The following is a 20,719-nucleotide window of genomic DNA, read 5'->3' on the forward strand; positions in this document are numbered from 1 at the left end:
ACATTTGTAACCTGTGATAACAGGTAACAGCATTTTTTTCTTTTCAGTGGCTAATTTTTATAGCAACATTATATTTTTTTTCTCTCAGGAATTTGACGTGACACTTAGGAAGTCTGAAACTGGCGGACTTGGCTTCACAGTAGCCGGTGGTGCCAACACAACTGGAGGCTGCTACATCAAGGCTGTAGTGTTAGAGCCAGCACTTTCTGATGGTCGTCTCAGGCCAGGAGATAAACTCATTAGGGTACGAACTGTTCTCATTCTGTCAGTCAGTCTTAAAGGCATACATTTTTTGATACATATATAGTTTATTGTTTAAAATAGTCATCTCAATATATCCAATCCAGTGTGGTCTTGGTTGTCATAAAGAACAAGTAATTATGTAATTGGTGCACACCAGAATTTTTATGATATTTGGTCTTTATAAGGTCCATTTTTAGATGCATCCTACTGAATCATCAGCATGTTTGATAATTCAAAACACTACAGATGATCTTGAATATAAGCATTTACAAGTACCTGTCTTAAAATAAGACTTCAAAATTTTGAGTTGAGTAATACTAAGGCTAATTTCATTACCAGACCATCAGTATTAAATTTTTCAATTTTTTATAATATATATATATATAAAACCCACTGTGTTGTAAAAGGGCAAGTACCTCCTCACTGAATACACAAATAAACATATAATATAAAAAAATGTTTTTATGTGGACTGATGCCAACTTGAATGAGGTGATTTTTAAAAAATTGCTTGTAATTAGTGACCCTTAGTAAAATTAAGAATTTTGTTAGGAGGGGGGTCAGAGGAGTGAGTGATTTATAAGTATTCAACAATCAAGGTTCATTATTAGAAACTATTTATTACACATGTCATATGCCTCTAATGATCAGTAAACAAAAGATTTTTGTCTTGTGTAGTTTACAACAGAATATTTAAAACAAGGGATGAATTACTTCTTTCTTTTCATAATTAATCACATGGGGAGTGGAAAGTGTTCTTTTTTTTCATTTATATAAATATCTGTTTGTTATTAAAAAAAAGTGCTTGGTACACACCACCATGTGCATAACAGAAGTTAAAATTTATGTAAAATGTGTGGGCCTTGAGTTTTGCTTTCTTTGTCCAGGTGAACAGTGAGGATGTGAGTAAGATGAATCATTTCGATTGTGTGACCTGTCTGCGGCGAGCTCCCTCCATGGTGACCATTCGCGTCCAGCGTGGCGCCACCAACCAAATCTCCCCAATGAATAATACAATGGATCACCACGGGAGTGAGGGTCGTGCAGATTCACAGAAGACAAATAAGCAACAAAAAGATGTAAGTTAACTTTTTAGAATTTATTCAAGCAACTGAAAATTGATTAGCAACTACTATTTAATGTTTTAAAAATGTCTAGCAATCTCTGAAACGTACATAGCGAATTGCGACGTGATGCTGAACAAAATGTTCTCTGTATATTTTATAATTTGATGTGCAGAATCTCATCTAATTGTACTCCCATACCAGTCTAACCAAAGGAAAATATAGGCTTTGTCTGTGTTTGTCTCTGACTGTCCATCTGTCTGTCTGTCCAACATATTATTTTTATGGATTTTATTTTTGCAATGCCTCAGAATATTAAGCTGACAATTTGTGTCAATCTTTATCATGTACAGCTAGACCGACCGGGCTATCTCCTGCATGATACAAATTTTAAAGCCTTCAGTTTTTTTAATGATATTTCTTTGATCAGTCATTACAAAACATTACTTTTTACCGTAGCTAATTATTGTCACAAATTAAATGGTATAAGATTAATGACTTTGTTAAAGGAATAGAAGTTATTTTCTTTACATTTAGGTTAATGTTTGTTTTGTTTAACGACACAACTAGAGCACATAGGCAAGGTGGTTTGATCTTTCGACCCAAGCACCTCCATCAAGCGCTAACCCAAACTGAGATAGGTCCACACTCTTCATTTAAATTATTTTATCCTGCAGCCACTATTTCTATTGCCCAATTATGATGACTGATTAAAACAAAGTCATAAACATATACTAGCAGATTATGACTTTGATTTCACGCATTGCTACATTACAGAATCGCTTATTTGACCTCTAGGTTATTGTACAATGTAGCTGAAATAACAGAAATAATTGCTTTTCCCCTTAATTTTTATGGTCTGCAGGATAAAGCAGGGCTCACACTGGAAAAAACATGTGTTTTAGCAAAAATTTTGAGTTGTTAAGTATTTCCTTGAAAATTATTCCAAATTTAAAGAACATTTTATTAGCCAAAGACTAAAATGTGTAGCCACTTTGTATAAAAATTAGCAAATGGCTAATTTGGCAATGGACAGGGTGAGCTCTGATGAAGATAATAACTAGTTAATGACGTAAGATATCAGCTTTATCCTGTTCAAGCTGAATGAAAAATTCTACTTGGCAAGCCTAGCAAAATTTTCAAAGCTGATATCCTACATCATTAACTACATATTCTTTATATAATTTTCGTCCATAAAAAACCTGCACATTCCAGATTGTTGTCACAAAACATTCAGCTAAATTGCCCGCACATGAGTTGGATTCAGAGAGTGTATGGCAGAGCCCCAGGAAGTCGATAGTCGCAGTCAAAGATAGGATCAGGTCCTTCGAGCAGTCCAACGTCCTCATCCGCCCCCATGACTACAAGCAGACATCTCTTGACAGTCGACACGAGGCCAGTGATGAGGAGGAGAGGGACACTACTGATGAAAAACAAACACCATCTCCAGAGGTATGTTACTTTCATTTTCACTTTTAATTTAGTTTAGTGCTTCTATCCACGATAGTTGTTGGGGTTGTATGTCCAAGATGGGAGTAAATGATCAGTTATTATAAATGGCAGTAAGTATGTTTTGGGTTTTTTTGACATCTAATTAATTTCAAATATAGCAAGACATAAAAGGTTAGTATTTTTTTATTATTGGGGGTTTTTTTTGGGTGGGGGGGGGTGTTTTTGATTAAAAACATTAACTAAAAAATAAATAATATATTGAATTTGATTTAATATCTTTGACCATTTTCGTTGTTAAACAATCTGTAATTTTTTATGAACACACTGGTCTACACAAAGTTATTATTATTGAAAGCACAATCTTTTTATAATTACTTATAGTTTCATCAACACTTTGAAAATATTGCTAATTGTAACTACTCATGTTTTTATTTTAAGTTGAATTTTTCGCATTAATAGCCTTCCATGAAGTCTTAGCATTTTGTACTGTATAATGAACCCAATGTTTGGTTTCTAACAGTTTGAGGTTATTCAAATAGAGCTGCACAAACCTGACTCTGGAAGTCTGGGATTCAGTCTGGTTACCACGGAGATGAATGGCCAGACTGGGGTGTATGTTAAGACTATAAAGCCTGGAGGTGTGGCTGATTCTGATGGGCAGCTCAGAGTTGGAGACAAGCTTCTGCAGGTATTGGAATGTGAAAGGTCCACAGGAATAACCTATGATGTCCAAACAGTCCGTATTATAATGGCCGTGTATGTCAAGGTCACTGACATGCTAAATTAAAAACCTATAATTATGAGAGGCCATTAAAAGTAGTTGGTAAGTTATGCTTTCTTAGGCATAAATATTCCACGATTGCAGAGTTGTAAACATTAAAATAAATATATATCACTTTACTAAAAATGTGACATCACAGGTTATTCCAATGGACCCTGCATATGTTATACAACCTGCGTTGTAACGTAACCATAATGCTATGTCCCCTGTATTGTGTGCTGTGATGCAGGTAAAACCACTAGACCAATCCTAGGCATGCAGAGTTGTGCCCCCCCATGGCCACCAAGCTACCTTCTTGTTCCAAATCAAAATGGACTCCGATACACTGGTCTCAACTGGATCATGGACTGCTGTGTGTATGTTAAGGGCAAATGAAAGAACTTAACTCATAGATCAGGACATTGTCACAACCCATAATTGTCGCAATGGTTATTGTGTGCAGTAAAGTGTCTTAAACAATCTTCTTCTTTTTTTTTAAACTCCAAAAACCGAAAACAAAACATTGAAATTTATTTTTGTCTTCAGTATAAGCAGTGTGTTCTAGTCTTTTTGTCATTAATCACTATCATTATTTATTTGGAATGATTATTTGCTATTTATTTTAAGCACTGAGATGGTACCCAAAATATATAGATTTAAATATATTTTCATAAAACAAACAATTATTATGTGACAGTAGCTGGTTCTTCTTTTTATGGCCTCGTTTATATATTGTGGTTTATTAAAAAAAATTAAGTGTTGGTACATTTAAAAAAAAAGGTTCTTGCATGACATTGTTTTAATTTTGTAGGTAAATGGTGAATCAGTTGTTGGCCTGAACCACATCAAAACGATATCAATTCTAAAGAAAGCTCCAAGCAGAGTAGTTATTAATGTATCCAGGTAAGTGCCATTGAATCCATTATTCTGGTATTAGTAATGAGGCTGATGAAATTAAATAATATATTCAAAGCTGTGTTGAATATATATACATGGGTGGGATGTAGCCCAGTGGTTAAGCACTCGCTTGATGTGTGGTCGGTTTGGGATCTATCCCCATCGGTGGGCCCATTGGACTATTTCTCATCCAGCCAGTGCACCATGACTGGTAAATCAAAGCTGTGGTATGTACTATCCTGTCTGTTTGGATAGTGCATATAAAAGAACCCTTAGTACTAATGGAAAAATTTAGCAGGTTTCCTCTTTAAGACTATATGTCAAATTATCAAATGTTTAACATCCAATAGCCAATGATTAATAAAATCAATATGCCCAAGTGATATCATTAAACAAAACACTTTGATACACAAGGTTCATTCCCACCCTCATCTCAAACTATCAGCTAATACTTCATTTAATTTGGTTACAGTTTCTACCCAACATGTCAGTAAAATCCAGCAACCTTAACTGACGCAATCAGGCAGCTGGTTACTGCCAAAACAGTAAAAAAATTGGAACCAGATAATAAAACGTTTAACGTTTTTCCAAATTGGGATTTTTGTATTGTATATTAATATCAAACAATAGATTGGCTTGAACCTATATTGTAAATCAGTGATTGATAAACTAAACGGACAACATTACACTTAGAACAGTCTTTGTGCTTAAGTCTCGCTGTCCATATGTATCATGACAAAACATGGAAATGGAAGTATATCTAAGGATCAAGCGAAGATGTTGAATAAGTATAGTATGTTGAATGTTTTTTTTTTATGAATGGATATTTCATTGGATTAATGAACATACTTTAAACATCTGACTTCTTATACCATCTTCAAGGTTCTGCCTAGAAAATGATGAGTGATAGAATAATGTCAAAGTGTGAAATTTGTGACTTTATTACTTTGACATCATATATTGTTAAATTATGGTTAGTAACCCAATTGATGGTCGAGACTTTAAAATGCCAGCCCCAACAACCATTAGCAAAACCTTTCATCTGTAATAACTATATGCAGTGTATTTTTTGTATAACTATGGATATCCAGTTTGATACTCAGTAATGAAGTCTTTGTCAACACATTGAGAGTGGGTTGGGTATGCGAGATCCAGCACAGTCAGTAAAATACTGGCCAGAGGTGTGTCTGGGCCATAGGATCAAACCCTGTCGGCAGATCCATTGGTTATTTGAGTGCTAACTGCTGGTCTATTGTAAACTGGTAGGTGCTGTCTTGTCTGGGAAAGTGTATCTGAAAGATACTTTGCTGCTATTGGAAATATATTGTAGGTTTCCACTGAAGACTATGCATCAGAATTATCCAAATTTGACATACAGTATCCAGTGGTTAATTAATAAATAAATTTATTACAGTGGTGTCATAAAACAAAAACTTATTTATTCTGTCATCAAATTCATCACTGCAGACAGGTGATGGATATGGCTTCACAGTATTTTGTTTCTGCTTCCTAGATCATCCGTCGACCATCAGTTCATGTCAGATGACATCACTGCAGACAGGTGATGGATATGGCTTCACAGTATTTTGTTTCTGCTTTCTAGATCATCCGTCGACCCTCAGTTCATGTCAGATGACATTCACAGTGTTACCTCCCAGAAACAAACTTTTATTTATTCTGTCATCAAATTCATCACTGCAGACAGGTAATGCATATGGCTTCACAGTATTTTGTTTCTGCTTTCTAGATCATCCGTCGACCCTCAGTTCATGTCAGATGACATTCACAGCATTACCTCCCAGAAACAAACTTTTATTTATTCTGTCATCAAATTCATCACTGCAGACAGGTGATGCATATGGCTTCACAGTATTTTGTTTTTGCTTTCTAGATCATCCGTCGACCCTCAGTTCATGTCAGATGACATTCACAGCATTACCTCCCAGACCTCTAGTCAGGAGTCTCACAGAAGTGGACGTAGCAGCAATGAAGAACCACCATCTCGGTCTAAAGACTCAACTGGTGTACAACATAACAAGATGTCTCCTGAACAACACGATGCATCAGACGAAGACATAGATTCCATCGCAGACGAAGCTGAGAACTATTTAAAAGACAATGGACCGTTTTCTGACAGTTCGCTGATGTCACCGGCCAGCACTTCTCTAGATAAAGGGGCTGAAAATCAAAATATAGATAACAAGGGAGATAAGCAAGATCAGGCAGCAGAAGTGTATGTATCGCCAAGGAAGTTGCCCATCAGAATTCCGCAGACCATAACCTCCGACTGGCTGAGTTCCCTCCCTTTGTTGTCGATGAGCGAAGATGATGAAGATGAGATTCTTGATCAGCTGCAGAAACTTGCGGCAAAAGTGGAGGAAGGAGAGGCATTTGATGAGTTTATGGTAATTTATCAGTGTGTGCAAATTTAGTTAGTTTTTTTTCAACATTGACATATTTTGTCCAATTGAAATCTTTGATGAGAAGATTAGACAAGATTGCTAGGTTGTTTATTTAATAGCAGATTAGATGGAAAATTTATATTTTTGAATAATTAGAGTATTGATAAGAACGGCTGTAGATCTAGAGTGTAGCTAAGTTTTTTTTGTTTATGTTTTTGGTCGGTGCTAGCTGTAATGATAATAGTACTGACTGACAGTTAACATATCCAGGAGACCAGAAATGTATTGTAGAAGTGAAATAGGTTTAAAAATTTAACAATATTCTTCCAAAGCATTTTTTTTTTTTTTACAGTATTTAAAAAAAAAAAATGTTTTTTTATTTTTTTCAGACTCTTCGTCAAATAAAGATGGTGGATGAGAGTGAAGTTGCTAGACTGCCAGAAAACAAACCAAAAAACAGATACCGAAATGTTCTTCCATGTAGGTCTTATTAATCATAAACTCTTGTATAATCATTTTAATTGCTGTTCAAGCTTATAACCAATTAACTTTTAGACTACTGGATTAATTTTTGACAAAAACCACATTGAGTGGGTACAAGTATATAATATTTACTCACATATATTCACTTAAATAATTTATAAATACATAAAATGAAGTTCACATATGAATCGGTAAGTATTATTTTCGTGGGTTTTTATAATTTTTGTGATATTTTAAATCAGTTAATGTTGACTAAAATTAGGCAAAAAATTGAAAAAGTTGCATTTACTTAAGGCATTTGTGGCCAGCTACCGGTGTCGTGGTAGGCCATCGGTCTACATGCTGGTAGGTACTGGGTTCGGATTCCAGTCGAGGTATGGGATTTTTAATCCAGATACCGACTCAGTATAGGCTCAATGGGTAGGTGTAAACCACTTGCACCGACCAGTGTTCCATAACTGGTTCAACAAAGGCCATGGTTTGTGCTATCCTGCCTGTGGGAAGCGCAAATAAAAGATCCCTTGCTGCTAATCGGAAGAGTAGCCCATGTAGTTGCGACAGCGGGTTTCCTGTCAAAATCTGTGTTGTCTGACGCCATATAACCGTAAAATAATGTGTTGAGTGCGTCGTTGAATAAAACATTTCTTTCTTTCTTTGTGGCCAGCTGTCCAGTATTTATGTCTATTATTCCCAATAACGGTGGTTTTCTGACTAGAATGCTTTTTAAAAAAACGAACTCTGATTCATATCCCAATATTTGGTGATTTTCGTTTTTGGTAAAACGATCAAATTTATAATCAAATTAGCTGTCACAATCAGCTATCGATCCCTGAAAATGACTGCAACATGCCGCCATTGGTGTCAACCGAAAATACTTGACGAAAACCACTTTTTCAACTCAAAATTACTAGTTATTTTCCAAAGAAAAACATGTTTCCTGATATACCAGTCTTTCCGGTGAGTGTCATGTGCAGAATGGTGGGAACTATGAATTGGGGAATGCACTGTATACAGTGTACAGTATGTCGACTGGCGTGATGTCTGGCGAGATATCTCGCCTGCAGTAGTTAGAAGGTTAACATTCATGCATGCTCACACTTATGCTATGTGGGCTTTTTGTTGAGGACAGATAATACTTATAAGTAAGCATGCCAATCGGCATTGCCGTGGACATTGATGCAGTATATGTACATTAATGGCACTGTTGTATAAATCATGCCAAACTTTCTGTAACAAGTGGGGCGGGACGTAGCCCAGTTGTAAAGCGCTCACTTGATGCACGGTCTGTCTAGGATTGATCCCCTTTGTCTGTGGGATGGTGCACTTAAAAGATCCCTTGCTACTAATGGAAAAATGTAGCAGGTTTCATTTCTAAGACTATAAGTCGAAATTAACAAATGTTTGACGTCCAATAGTAGATAATAATAAATCAAAATTAATTTTAAAAAATCAAAAAATCAATGTGCTCTAGTGGTGTGGTTATAGAAAACAAACTGTTTTCGGTATCAGATATTGAAGAAGTTTGTTTTGTTTAACTACACCACTAGAGTGAGTACCATGATCATTGGCTATTGGATGTCAAACATTTGGTAATTCTGACACACCGACAGAATAGCACATACCATGGCCTTTGATATACCAGTTGTGGTGCACTGGCTGGAACGAGAAATATCCCAATGGGCCCACCGACAGGGAGTATCGGATATTGAAATTCAGACTAAGGCATCAGCCAGTATGCAGCGATAGTAAATAGTTTATCATTTTCAGTATCAATAAGGCAAAAAATAAAACTGCTCTGACATACAGTTAGCTGAGAGTTGGAAACAACAAAAAAAAAAACAGAAACACTGCCAAGAAAAATGTTCAGTTCATTAATTGTCAGGGTTGGATTCATTGTTAGAGTGAGAGATGTTCATACACTTTAATTTTCAGATGTGTGTTTGATCTAGGGTTTTTCCCCTCCCATCCCCCACCCACCTCCCATTTAGATATCGACTTATTCAAAACAAATCACTTGATATTGGTATCATTTTGTATCGGACTTCAGATGACTTCAATTGCGTCTGCTCTAGCTTGTGTTTTTTGTTGTTGTCCTCTATGACTAATATTTAGACTTATTTCAATATCTACCGTATAATGCATAAAATCACGGCTTCTAGGATGTTTATAAAATCCACTAGCCATGGGATCAGTGATTTTTTAAAATTTAGAAGCCACAATTAAAAATTTACTAGCCCTACTTTCCTTGTTAGTTAATACAATTTTACTAATAGTAATAATGCCACCTAAAGAGCTAGAGCTTAAAAATACTAAAGATGGGAGTGGGGGGCAGGATATTCATATTTACAAAATAAACCGAAATGCAGCATTTGACAACTTCTTTTCACTAGCCATTGGGCATGGCGATAGTAGTTACGTGTATTAGCCGAACACTGAATATCACTAGCCATGGGATTGGGGCCACCATAATCTAGAAACCCTGATAAAATACTGAAAACAAATCACTGCATACCTTTATGTATCTGACTTCAGATGACTCGAACCGTGTCTGCCTGTCTTCTGAAGAAAGCTACATCAATGCCAGTCACGTGAAGGTGAAGGTCGGTGGTGATCTGCTCCATTACATCGCCTGTCAGGGTCCGCTGGCCTTCACGGCTGACGACTTCTGGCGCATGATCTGGGAGCAGCAGTCTAATGTCATCGCCATGGTATCACTAGATGTGGAGGCCAATAAAGTCAAATGCTACCGATACTGGCCAGATTCGACCGATGTTATTTTGCCAGTTTGTAATGAGTGAGTTAATCCACTTTTTTTTTCTTTGTCTTTTTATTTGTGATTTTTCAGTTGTTGTATTCAGTTTATAATCAGACCTGTCAACCCTCCCGGATTCCGCGGGAGTCTCCCGGTATTTGATCAAATCTCCTTTCACCTGTGCGGGAGACGGTTTCTCCTGTTAAATGACATTTTTGTAAGCATAAAAAAAAAATCTATCCTCTTTTGTCAAAATAACAGAAGGGAAGTAACTCTGCCTTTTTTTATCATTCGGAAAATGTCGACTACTTTCGGTTTCTGAGAATGTAACAGGCCGAATTGTCCCGACTGTTTAACCTTTGCCGAAGTGAGAATTGTGGGATAGCCTATTCATATTGTTAAAAAAGCACATGGAGTTTATAAAATGACGTGTTATTATAATGTTTGTTGTCATCGTAATGGCTACGAAGCGTGTTGCCGCTAATTCAACAGGCTGTGTATTGACATTCAGTGTTGCCATATAAAAAAAAAAAACTATCCAATTTAGTTCTAATAACACCTCTGAATTGTAAAATGTCTTCCCACTGGATTACATAATGCAACTATGAAGAATCTGAACTGCCAGACTCCCGAGTTGACAGCGATACACACGATGCATGTTAAAATCACATGTCACAGCAAGACAACGAAAAGACCAATTAGCTGTATAAATATACTTGTGTCAGTTAATTTTGTATGTTTGTGCAGTAAAATGTGGTTATAAGGGTACACTTCAAGAAATTATTTTTGTACAATTAAAAAATGTTGTGTTTGACATTGACGTAAAGTTACTCACGGAAATGGATATAATTCCGGTATATTTCACACGATGTCCGTAATGAGGTTTTACTTATGATTAATGAAAATACAATGTTTATTGCATCATTATAATGTTTTAAATAAGTACCACGCCACCGTTCCTCATTATAGTAAAAACTGAATATTAATTTTTAAGATTTATATAAATTTGTCTTTGGTACTTGGGTACACTAAGTTAGTGTGACTAACCACAAATAATAATGTAACTCAACCTGTAAGGCTGTAAGTGTAATACCGTAAATGTACTAATTAATTTTTTTTATTTCTTGTTATTATTATTTTTTTTTTAAATATGTATTAAATCATAATAATATTTAAACTTAAAAAAAAAAAAAAAAAATTTTTTAATAATTTTTTTTTTTTTTAATGCAAGATCTAAGGTTAAGAAGTATATATGACACTATAAAGTATTCATATAAGTTATTGTAATAATTTTTTTTTTAAATCTTGCGATTTTGGGTTAAATTGTGTGAATTTAAAAAATCTCCTGCTTTTTGACAAAATCTCCTGCTTTTTCAACACACACCTCCTGCTTTCTCTTGACTAAAGGTTGACAGGTCTGTTTATAATGAGTTGTAATATTTGAGTTTCATTTAAGAGATGTTATTTTAGTTGACAATGAGTTTGAATTTGTTTTAATTGCTCATTAATTTGATGTACGATTCCTTGGTTTATTATATGTTGTTTAGGTGATTGCATTTGTCAACTTTGTAAGTATAATCCATTCCACCATTATAGTCTCAAGTGAGAAAAAAGTAACTTGCACTTTTATTACTACATTCAATTTCAAATTGGTAATTTCCAAATTAAATAATATATACTGTATGAAATAGGTTTTTGTAATTTAAGCCTTTGGTTGTTTAGCGATTGGTAAATCTGTCGTTAAACAAGTATTATCTGAAAAAAAAGGATGAAAAAGAATTTATCGCTGGGAGGAAAAAATCTAATCATAGATGTTTAAATGAGTCACGTTTCATATTGTACTCCAGGGGCGGGATTTAGCTCAGTTGGTTGAGTGTTCGCTTGAGGTGCTTGCGTCGCAGGATCGAATCACCTCGGTGTATCCATTCAATAGTTGGGGTTTTTCTTGTTCCAACCAGTGCACCACGACTGGTCAAAGGCCTGTGAATGGGAAAGTGCATATAAAAGATCCCTTTCTGGGTGCATTAGGAAAAATGTAGCGGGTTTCCTCTGATGACTTCGAGTCAGAATTACCAAATGTTTGACATCCAATAGCCGATGATTAATTAATCAATGTGCTCCAGTGGTGTCGTTAAATAAAAGAAACTTTAATTTTATATTGTGCTCCATGTGTTTCTGAGATGCATCATGAAGCAGAGGTTTTTATACTGACCAAATTCTCATCATTTATTACAGCACGTTACAGGTGCAGTTGATGTCGATTTATCACTTGGAGAATATCGACATCCGCTATTTCTCCATAAGGGAAGTGAAGACTGGCAGACAGTTGAATGTGTGTCATCTGAACTACACGACCTGGCCCGACCACGGTGTTCCTGAAACGGCCGTGCCCCTGCTGCAGGTAAGTTTGACTTGTTTACTGGGTAATTTGTACTTTATTTTCATCCTTCTATCCAGTTGAAGCTGCTGATTACAGTTTCTGAGGTACATACTTTGTTTTGCATAAAATCCTTTTGAGCTATAATAAAATCCAGGCCTGGTGCTTATGAAAATTTTAGAGTCTAGACTCGAAACTTCAATAGTCTGAGACACTAATGTCATGACAACGCCATACAAATTGCATGTGTCAACTTCATTAAAGACTGAGTCTGGACTCTAAAAAGTTTAATAAGCACGGGCTTTGGACAACCGGAATTGATAATTTAACACATTGTAATAGTTAGCTAATGGTTCAAAAGGTGTAATAGTCAAAAATATTTTCCATTTCCTTAAACCTATGGTTGGCAGCATTTATGTCTTCAAATATATATTTTTTTGATTTCTGCTTTTTGCACAAAATTGTTTTAATAATGTAGTCTTAAATTTGACGTGACAAGTTGACAAGTAATCTTTATTTACGGTATTGAGTTTTAAAGTTTTTAAAGATCATTTCAAGTTTTATTTTTAAATGGATGATCACATCTCTGTGTCTTGTGCATGCTCACCTCAGCTATGTTAATTGTTTACCAGGATAACTCAAGAGAGCTTGGTACAGATGATGTTTAACTTTATTTTTCCAGTATATAAGACTGCTCCACATTCTACAAACCAGCGGTCCCATCGTCATCCACTGCAGTGCTGGAATCGGGAGAACCGGTGCTCTGATCACCATTGATGTAGTTCTGTGCCATATTGAGCACCATCTTCAAGTAAGTAGTTGCAGTGGTCCAACTCAAATTGATCTTGTGGTCATTCCACATTCATATCAAAGCCAAAGGTTTCTTTTTCGTTCATTTGTTTTGTTGTGGGGGTTTCTTTTTATTATTATTTTTTAATGTAGGTTAATAAAATGATACAAATGAAACACTGAGACAAAGACACTTTTTGGGGGGACAACTTAAACCTCGCCATGAAAACAACCGAAGGGAGTGATTAATTGCTCTCATAACTTAGATTGTGGGGAGCCGTTTAAGATGTGACCATACTCAATACCATATAAATTCACATGCTAAGGGGAGCTAAAAAGTACTCTTTGAACTAGTTTCAGGGGGAGTATTGGGGACTGAGGGTGGTAGCTCCCCTTAAATGGCAGCATCTTGACAACAGAAGCATATGATGATGAGATGAATGCTGAAGCCACAGTATTTCTCCTTTGGTATAGGACTATTTGACAATGCTGTACTCCATGCTTGCTGTTTGTTGATCTATCACTGTATCAACCACGCTTGTGGTACATGGAACCAGCAGTGCCTGCTGTGTACTCCTCCTTGATAATCATTCCCCCATATGCGATCATACACTCTGGAGATGCCCTATAATTAAACCAGTGAAGTGGGTAAGCATGATATAGTCGTCCTAACACTTTTCATTGAGCTGATCCATCCACTTACCTTGGATTGGAAGGAAGGAAGGAAATGTTTTATTTAATGACACACTCAACATATTTAATTACGGTTATATGGCATCAGACATATGGTTAAGGACCACACAGATATATAGAGAGGAAACCCGCTGTCGCCACATCATGAGCTACTCTTTTTTGATTAGCAGCAAGGGATCTTTTTATATGCAAAATCCCACAGACAAGATAGTACATACCTTTGTTACACCAGTTGTGGAGCACTGGCTGGAACGTGAAATACCAAATGGGGCCACTGACAGGGGATCGATCCTAAACCGAACGCACATCGAGTGAGTACTTTACCACTGGGCTACATCCTGCCCCTCCTTGGATTGGAGTTTGTACTGAAGTGAAAAATAGCCCATACCAAAGCCAGTATTAGCCAATATCCAGATGACTGTTCATTTAAACCAATCGGAACACTGCTGACATAATTGATTCAGCAGTTAAACAAATCGTAACTTACTTGGAATGACTGTTTACAATGAAAGTTCATCTGCACACAGTCACATTGGCTCATATCAAATCTACACAAAGAGAAATCTAAATGGAGTAGACGAGATCTTATTTCTAACAGAATGCTAGTTGCTATTGACAACATCATCCTTTGTTCATTTACATATTTTGTGTAAATTTAAATAAAACTGTGTCAATAATTAAGAGAAAAATGTAGTAGTGTGGATATAAAATTCATGTCATGTTGTTTGTTATTAAATGTAATCACACTCAGTCTGGTGCTCATTTTAAATTTTTCTCTTTTTTTTTCTTTCAGTATAACATTTTCGATATTGTTTGTGATCTGCGCAAACAGAGACATGGGATGATTCAAACAAAGGTGAGACTTTTATTGTGGGTTTTTTGTTTGTATTGATAAATTGTAAATAAAGCAACATTAAGCTTGGCCATACTAATATCTGAAGATTACTATCACGGTAGCACTTTCAAATACCAGTTCTTCTTGTACCAAAGTTAAGCCACATTAAGCTGAGTTATTAATACAAATGAGTGGGTTCTTGGATGGGTTGAATTTATGACTGATATGACTCTATGACTGATACAGTAAACTCTCTATGTCAAACTGTTTTCTCAAATGTCACGCTATTTCAAAGCAACAAGTGGGTCCGAACCGTTTCTCTATATAAACATGTAAGAGTTTGTGTGTTTATCTCAAACTTTGACATAAATATACACACGTTATGTCAAATGACATATGTGGTCCCATATGACATATTTACTATATGTTTTGTATATTTTTGTCGAAGTTGAAAACATATTTTCCATAAATTAAAATAATAATTATTTAATAAAATTATTTCGATAAATACAGTAAACCAAGCCAAGGCCCTCCTTTTAATTTATTATGTTTGTGTTCGATCATTAGAGACCAGTGGATTAACTTGTTGTTATTGCCAAGTATGCCTAATTAGTATTTATTTAATCCGGTCATTTGAAAGACTTATTTCACGCAATAAAAGATTTTCTACTTTACATGACGATTTTACTTTTTTTCTCCATGAGAATTTAGTTATCTCAAATGTAACGATATCTCAAACTAACCGGCTGGCACCAGCAAATTTGACATAGAGTGTTTACTGTATTTTAAAGACCGTAATTTATGTATTTCTGTCTGTGGGAAAATTGTGCAAATAAAAATATTATTTTTCTGTTTCTGCAAGCATCTGTGATAATGTTTACAAGTCATTTCAGAGTTGGATCCAAGGGAGGATCACAAAATTCTCAAGGACAATTTGAATTTGTCAAAAGCATATGAGCTGAACTGCCAGAGAGAGAGGGAGAGAGATCTTTTAGGGGGCTTAGGGGCATGCTCCCTGGAAATTTTGAAATGAAGTTGCTCAGAGCATATACAGGGCAATTTAGTGCTATATATTGTAGATGAAGATTTTAAAAAAGAAATGTATTTAAAAAGGGTACACTTATGTCACCTTAGTCTGCGCGGCACAAAAGTCTGTGCACGTCAATTACGTTACATTACACCTTGAAACAAGTGTTGGGCTATGTTTGTAAACAAATAAACAACGTTAATTTAATTCATAAAACAATGGTTAAAACAACACATCTTGATTGTGAATATATTTATAAAACTGATAGATAACAATTTGATTGAAAAAACCCTCTGAATTAATACACTAAAAGTATACTTTTGCTTTTTTGTATCACCTGTCAACATGTCACGTCTGTCATTCTTGTATATCAACTTACACAAGTTTACATAGAAGTTTCAATACATACCTTATTGTAATTTATGAATCCATAAATGAAATAAATGTTTTATTTTATCTGTTAACGTAAACATCCAAGCATACTTTGAATTTCCCTCCGACTGACGTAATGCAAAATGGCTGCACACAGATTTTGAAGCCTGCACTTACAGCATGGCCTATTTTAGCTATAGTCTGTTTCAAAATTATCATTGACAGTCCTATGTCTAACGAACACTATTTGTGCTCATTTACACAGTTAATAACAAGACAATTTTTGTTGAGTATTGATCAAAATGTTTGACATATGCTTTTTATATATATTTTCATTTTGTGTTGTCCAAACTAAGGATCATGGAACACCATTTATATTTATGCCATTTGCATAATCTAAATTTTTCTGAAACAGACTATAACAGGAAGTGTTTGTTGTTTAGAACTTACAAAAAGTCGGATTCATTATTTGTTTGCTATTTCTGTAAATATTAGCGACAGAAGTGTTGTTTTAATGTTTGTTGTGCAGACTTTTGTGCCGCCATGCAGGCCAGTAAATACAGGGGGGTCTCACTAAAAATGCACTCATTACTTGAGTTTAAAAAACATTAAAATTAAAATAACTTTCAGTAGTAACACATTTATTGTTCCATTGTACTGTGGCGGTAAAACAAATATTTTTAAAGAAAGATTTTAACTTAAAAATATAACACAAATGCTTAGGTGCACAGACTTAGGTGCCACCAGTGTACATCAAGTGGACAGGGGAGGAGGTCACGGGACCCTTATAACCCCTCTGGATCTGCCAGTACATTTATTTGTGTTATAAAGAAAGAAAGAAGTGTTTTATTTAACGACGCACTCAACACATTTTATTTACGGTTATATGGCGTCAGACATATGGTTACGGACCACACAGAGTTTGAGAGGAAACCCGCTGTCGCCACTACATGGGCTACTATTCCGATTAGCAGCAAGGGATCTTTTATTTGCGCTTCCCACAGGCAGGATAGCACAAACATTGGCCTTTGTTGAACCAGTTATGGATCACTGGTCGGTGCAAGTGGTTTACACCTACCCATTGAGCCTTGGGTTTGGAGTCGGTATCTGGATTCAAAATCCCATGCCTCGACTGGGATCTGAACCCAGTACCTACCAGCCTGTAGACCGATGGCCTGCCACGATGCCACCGAGGCCAGTCTTTGTGTTATAACTATACTTTACATTGCAAATTAATTACTTTGTTAAAGACTCACACTTAGCTGCTTTGAATAAGCACTGTCATGCTTCCAAACTTAATGAACACTGCAAGTTGATTAATACCAGTACTTATTTTATTATTCTGTTTGACAGATCATTACTCATTTTATTTCTTTTGATTTTTAAAAAAAATAAAAATTAATATGTAAAGTTACAACAATTTTGTAATAATCTTCTTCTTTTTTTTTCTTCTTTTTTTTTTCTTTTTTTTAAGGATCAATACTTGTTTTGCTACACTGCCTGCATGGAGGCACTTCTCAGTCAGACGAGCTGAGTGGAATAATATCCAGACAGTGAAATCCATCCAGTTTTACCAAAGAACCGTCCATATATGAGGCTTGTATAGCCTGTTTTACACTCTTTACAGTTTGTATAATGTAGTCGTGGGGTATATTTTGTTTCATTCCCATGTGATTCATTATGTATTAATAGTGCTCTTATATCAGTATTAATATATTTAAATGTCAAATTTATCATTTATGAACAATGTACGGTGAGATTTCAACATGAAAAGAGTTGAGTACCAATGAGAATTAAGTACTAAGCACGAAGGTGACTAAGGAAATTCATTTTGAAGAATTAACGTTTGCTTTCCACATTACCTGTCCTCAAACAAGTGCAAACTGTAACAATATGTAGGAAGAATTCCCCACATAATACAAGCAATAAAGATACGAAAAACGATAAATGACTCCGAATAAATCAGAGCCAAATAAAAAGACGTCCGAACCAAACAGCGAAGGAAAAAAGAAGGAAGTTACAGTGACCGGAACTAGAGGGAGCATACAATAGAAGAATTTAGGCCATCCCATTGGCTTTTGGGATGTTCGGACCAGACTACTAGCCATAGGGGGGAGGGGGTAGTGCACTTGTTTGAGGACAGGTAATGTATCATTAAAAGAAAACACCTAAGTTTTCTCCATTTTATTTACATCTATTTTTGTGTACATTTTTGTAATATGCACAGAAATGTTTCAAAGCGTTTACGAATGTTGAGAAATGCCATGTGCAGGTAAACAAGCACGAATAATAAACATTTGAAGTTACTTCGAGATTTATTTCTGAGTACCACCTCTGGGGTTGAATCTTTTGCTAGAAACACTATTAAAATGTTATCCCTAATGAGTAACTAGAAATGTTAAGTGCTTTTATTTTATATTGTAAGCTTATTTTGTAAGCTATTTGTTTTGACCTCCAAAAATATTTGGGATTGGATATATAGTCATGCACATGCCTGTCCCTTATTTATACATACACATGTACATGACTCAGAACATTTAGTCTTAGGGTCTTGAATTGTCTAAATTTCATTTTAAAAATCTGTTTATTGTGATATTAAAAAAACAAAAACAACTTATTTCAGAAGCACTGGTAAAACAAGTAGAATCAGTGATAAGAATTTTTGTCGTTGATAACTGTCAACAATGGTAAATCAGTTGGTTAAAAAAAATAAGATTTATCTCCCTACTGTAATAACACAGCCTGCAGCCATATTGTGTAAACATTATTTGCGGCTGTAAAAAATGTATAGCTGTTTATCTCGGTGGTTACATCTATGCTACAGTGTATTGTTAGATCTGATGTGCTTAATTTTTATTTCATTTATGTAAAGAACTCGTCATGTAACCATGTATAGAGGACACTTTTTTCTCAAAAAGACCTAAAAAAGAAGAAAAGTTTGTGATAATTTATTAATTTAAAGGGGCGGTCTCAAAGTTGCATAATGACCAAAAATATATTTTAATTTTTGTTGTAAAGTATAACGATTATACCTTGAATTATGTGCCAATATTTTTTTTTTAATTACTGCTATTTATGAATTTATTTTATTGAAAAATAATAAGGTGGATTGACAGAGGTAACCAATATTTTTGACTATTTACAGCATATAACAATTTTTATATTCGTCAAATTAATTATGCAAAGATTATATGTGATATTGATTAATTTGTGGTTGTTTATATCAGAAATATAACAAAAGTAGGGAAATATGGCACTTGCAACTTTGAGAAGCATCTTTAATTTGTGTTTGATTAGTATTCCATTTACTGATATTCACAACTTTACAGGTACTGTTATTCAGGACTGAGAAATTTCTGACAGTTTCTTTATCATGATGTTTTTTTCTTGACTTGTGCAGATCTGTTCGATTTGAATAAGGTTTTATATACCAATATAATTTAAGACTTTTTGTCTTTGAAGTCTGCGTACATATATTTATTTATCAGTTTTCAGTTGATATTATTTTATTATTCAATTGGTGCAATATATAACCACTGAATGCCTATTTATAACCAAAGTAGCATTTATGATATCTGCGTGCAGATTGGTTTCTGTGATAAAATAACTAATTTGTCTAGTCTGCTTTTATTAATTTAGTTTAATTATTTTACTTATTTAATTTACTTACTTAACAAGTTTTCTTTTGTATTTAAATCACATAATAAAGTTTGCATAAAAATCTTGAAATAATTTGTTTGGAATGAAGTGCAGAGGTGTTAAAACATGTATGGGGAAAAGTTACTCTTCATAATTTATTATACCTAAAGACATCTGTGATGTTGAAGATTTATGACATAATATAAAACAGATAATGTTCATGCATGTCCCGCGTGTCTTCTTGTTTTACCAAGAATTAATTGTGATAGTGAATACAGAGGGTGCCAATCAGTGAAACTTTGATCTGAATTTATGAAAAGTGATCATCGCATGTTTATTTTAAATTAGTGTGAAGTCTTAAATGTAGAGAAAACAAAACTTGTTTGCATGTGACTAAACATCTGCATTTATTATAAAAAAAAGTTACACAGCTGTTTAGGAAAGTTATATATAATAGATAAAAACGTTTCGTAACTATATAGGCCAAATTGAAAAAGAAAATTGTGAGAAAGGGTACAGAGTGCAGACCATGTGAAGAATATGCTTGGGTAGCCATTTGAAAATAAACCATATACATGTACTATTAATATATATCAAAACACATTTTGGTTTTGTAACACTAACTGCAGTAATACATTACAGATAGTATATATTTGTTTAACTATTTCGAAAAGCATTATACCATATAACTGTTTTTACAATACCTCAGACATTTACAGTGAGTGTTTGGGTTTCTCGATTTGTTTGTAGTCATTTTAACTGTACATATTTCTGTATATGTATTCCACATCTTCATGTATACACTGGGTGAAAGTAATATCAAAAGGGTTCAAGTACATCTATCTTTTATGTATTTATTCATTGTACATGTAACTAATATATTTGTCCAATCATTATATTTATTATAAATGCAAATAAAAGTAAAATACTCATTA

General features: G+C 34.7%; 1 protein-coding gene across 1 annotated transcript in view; it reads left to right on the forward strand.

Annotated features, from left to right (window-relative positions):
• LOC121380050 (tyrosine-protein phosphatase non-receptor type 13-like) overlaps window positions 1-20,719 on the forward strand; it is a 55,484-nt gene extending 34,765 nt beyond the window's left edge. Inside the window, exons 30-41 of the mRNA XM_041508783.1 lie at window positions 89-244; window positions 1,130-1,321; window positions 2,522-2,758; window positions 3,279-3,446; window positions 4,330-4,421; window positions 6,307-6,820; window positions 7,207-7,297; window positions 9,833-10,094; window positions 12,288-12,453; window positions 13,112-13,240; window positions 14,705-14,767; window positions 17,620-20,719. Of these exons, the coding sequence (XP_041364717.1) occupies window positions 89-244; window positions 1,130-1,321; window positions 2,522-2,758; window positions 3,279-3,446; window positions 4,330-4,421; window positions 6,307-6,820; window positions 7,207-7,297; window positions 9,833-10,094; window positions 12,288-12,453; window positions 13,112-13,240; window positions 14,705-14,767; window positions 17,620-17,679 (2,130 nt within the window). The 3' untranslated portion in view covers window positions 17,680-20,719. The remainder of the gene's footprint in view (window positions 1-88; window positions 245-1,129; window positions 1,322-2,521; window positions 2,759-3,278; window positions 3,447-4,329; window positions 4,422-6,306; window positions 6,821-7,206; window positions 7,298-9,832; window positions 10,095-12,287; window positions 12,454-13,111; window positions 13,241-14,704; window positions 14,768-17,619) is intronic.

The sequence above is a fragment of the Gigantopelta aegis genome, chromosome 8 (assembly GCF_016097555.1).
Source record: "Gigantopelta aegis isolate Gae_Host chromosome 8, Gae_host_genome, whole genome shotgun sequence".
In the NCBI taxonomy this organism is placed as follows: domain Eukaryota; kingdom Metazoa; phylum Mollusca; class Gastropoda; order Neomphalida; family Peltospiridae; genus Gigantopelta; species Gigantopelta aegis.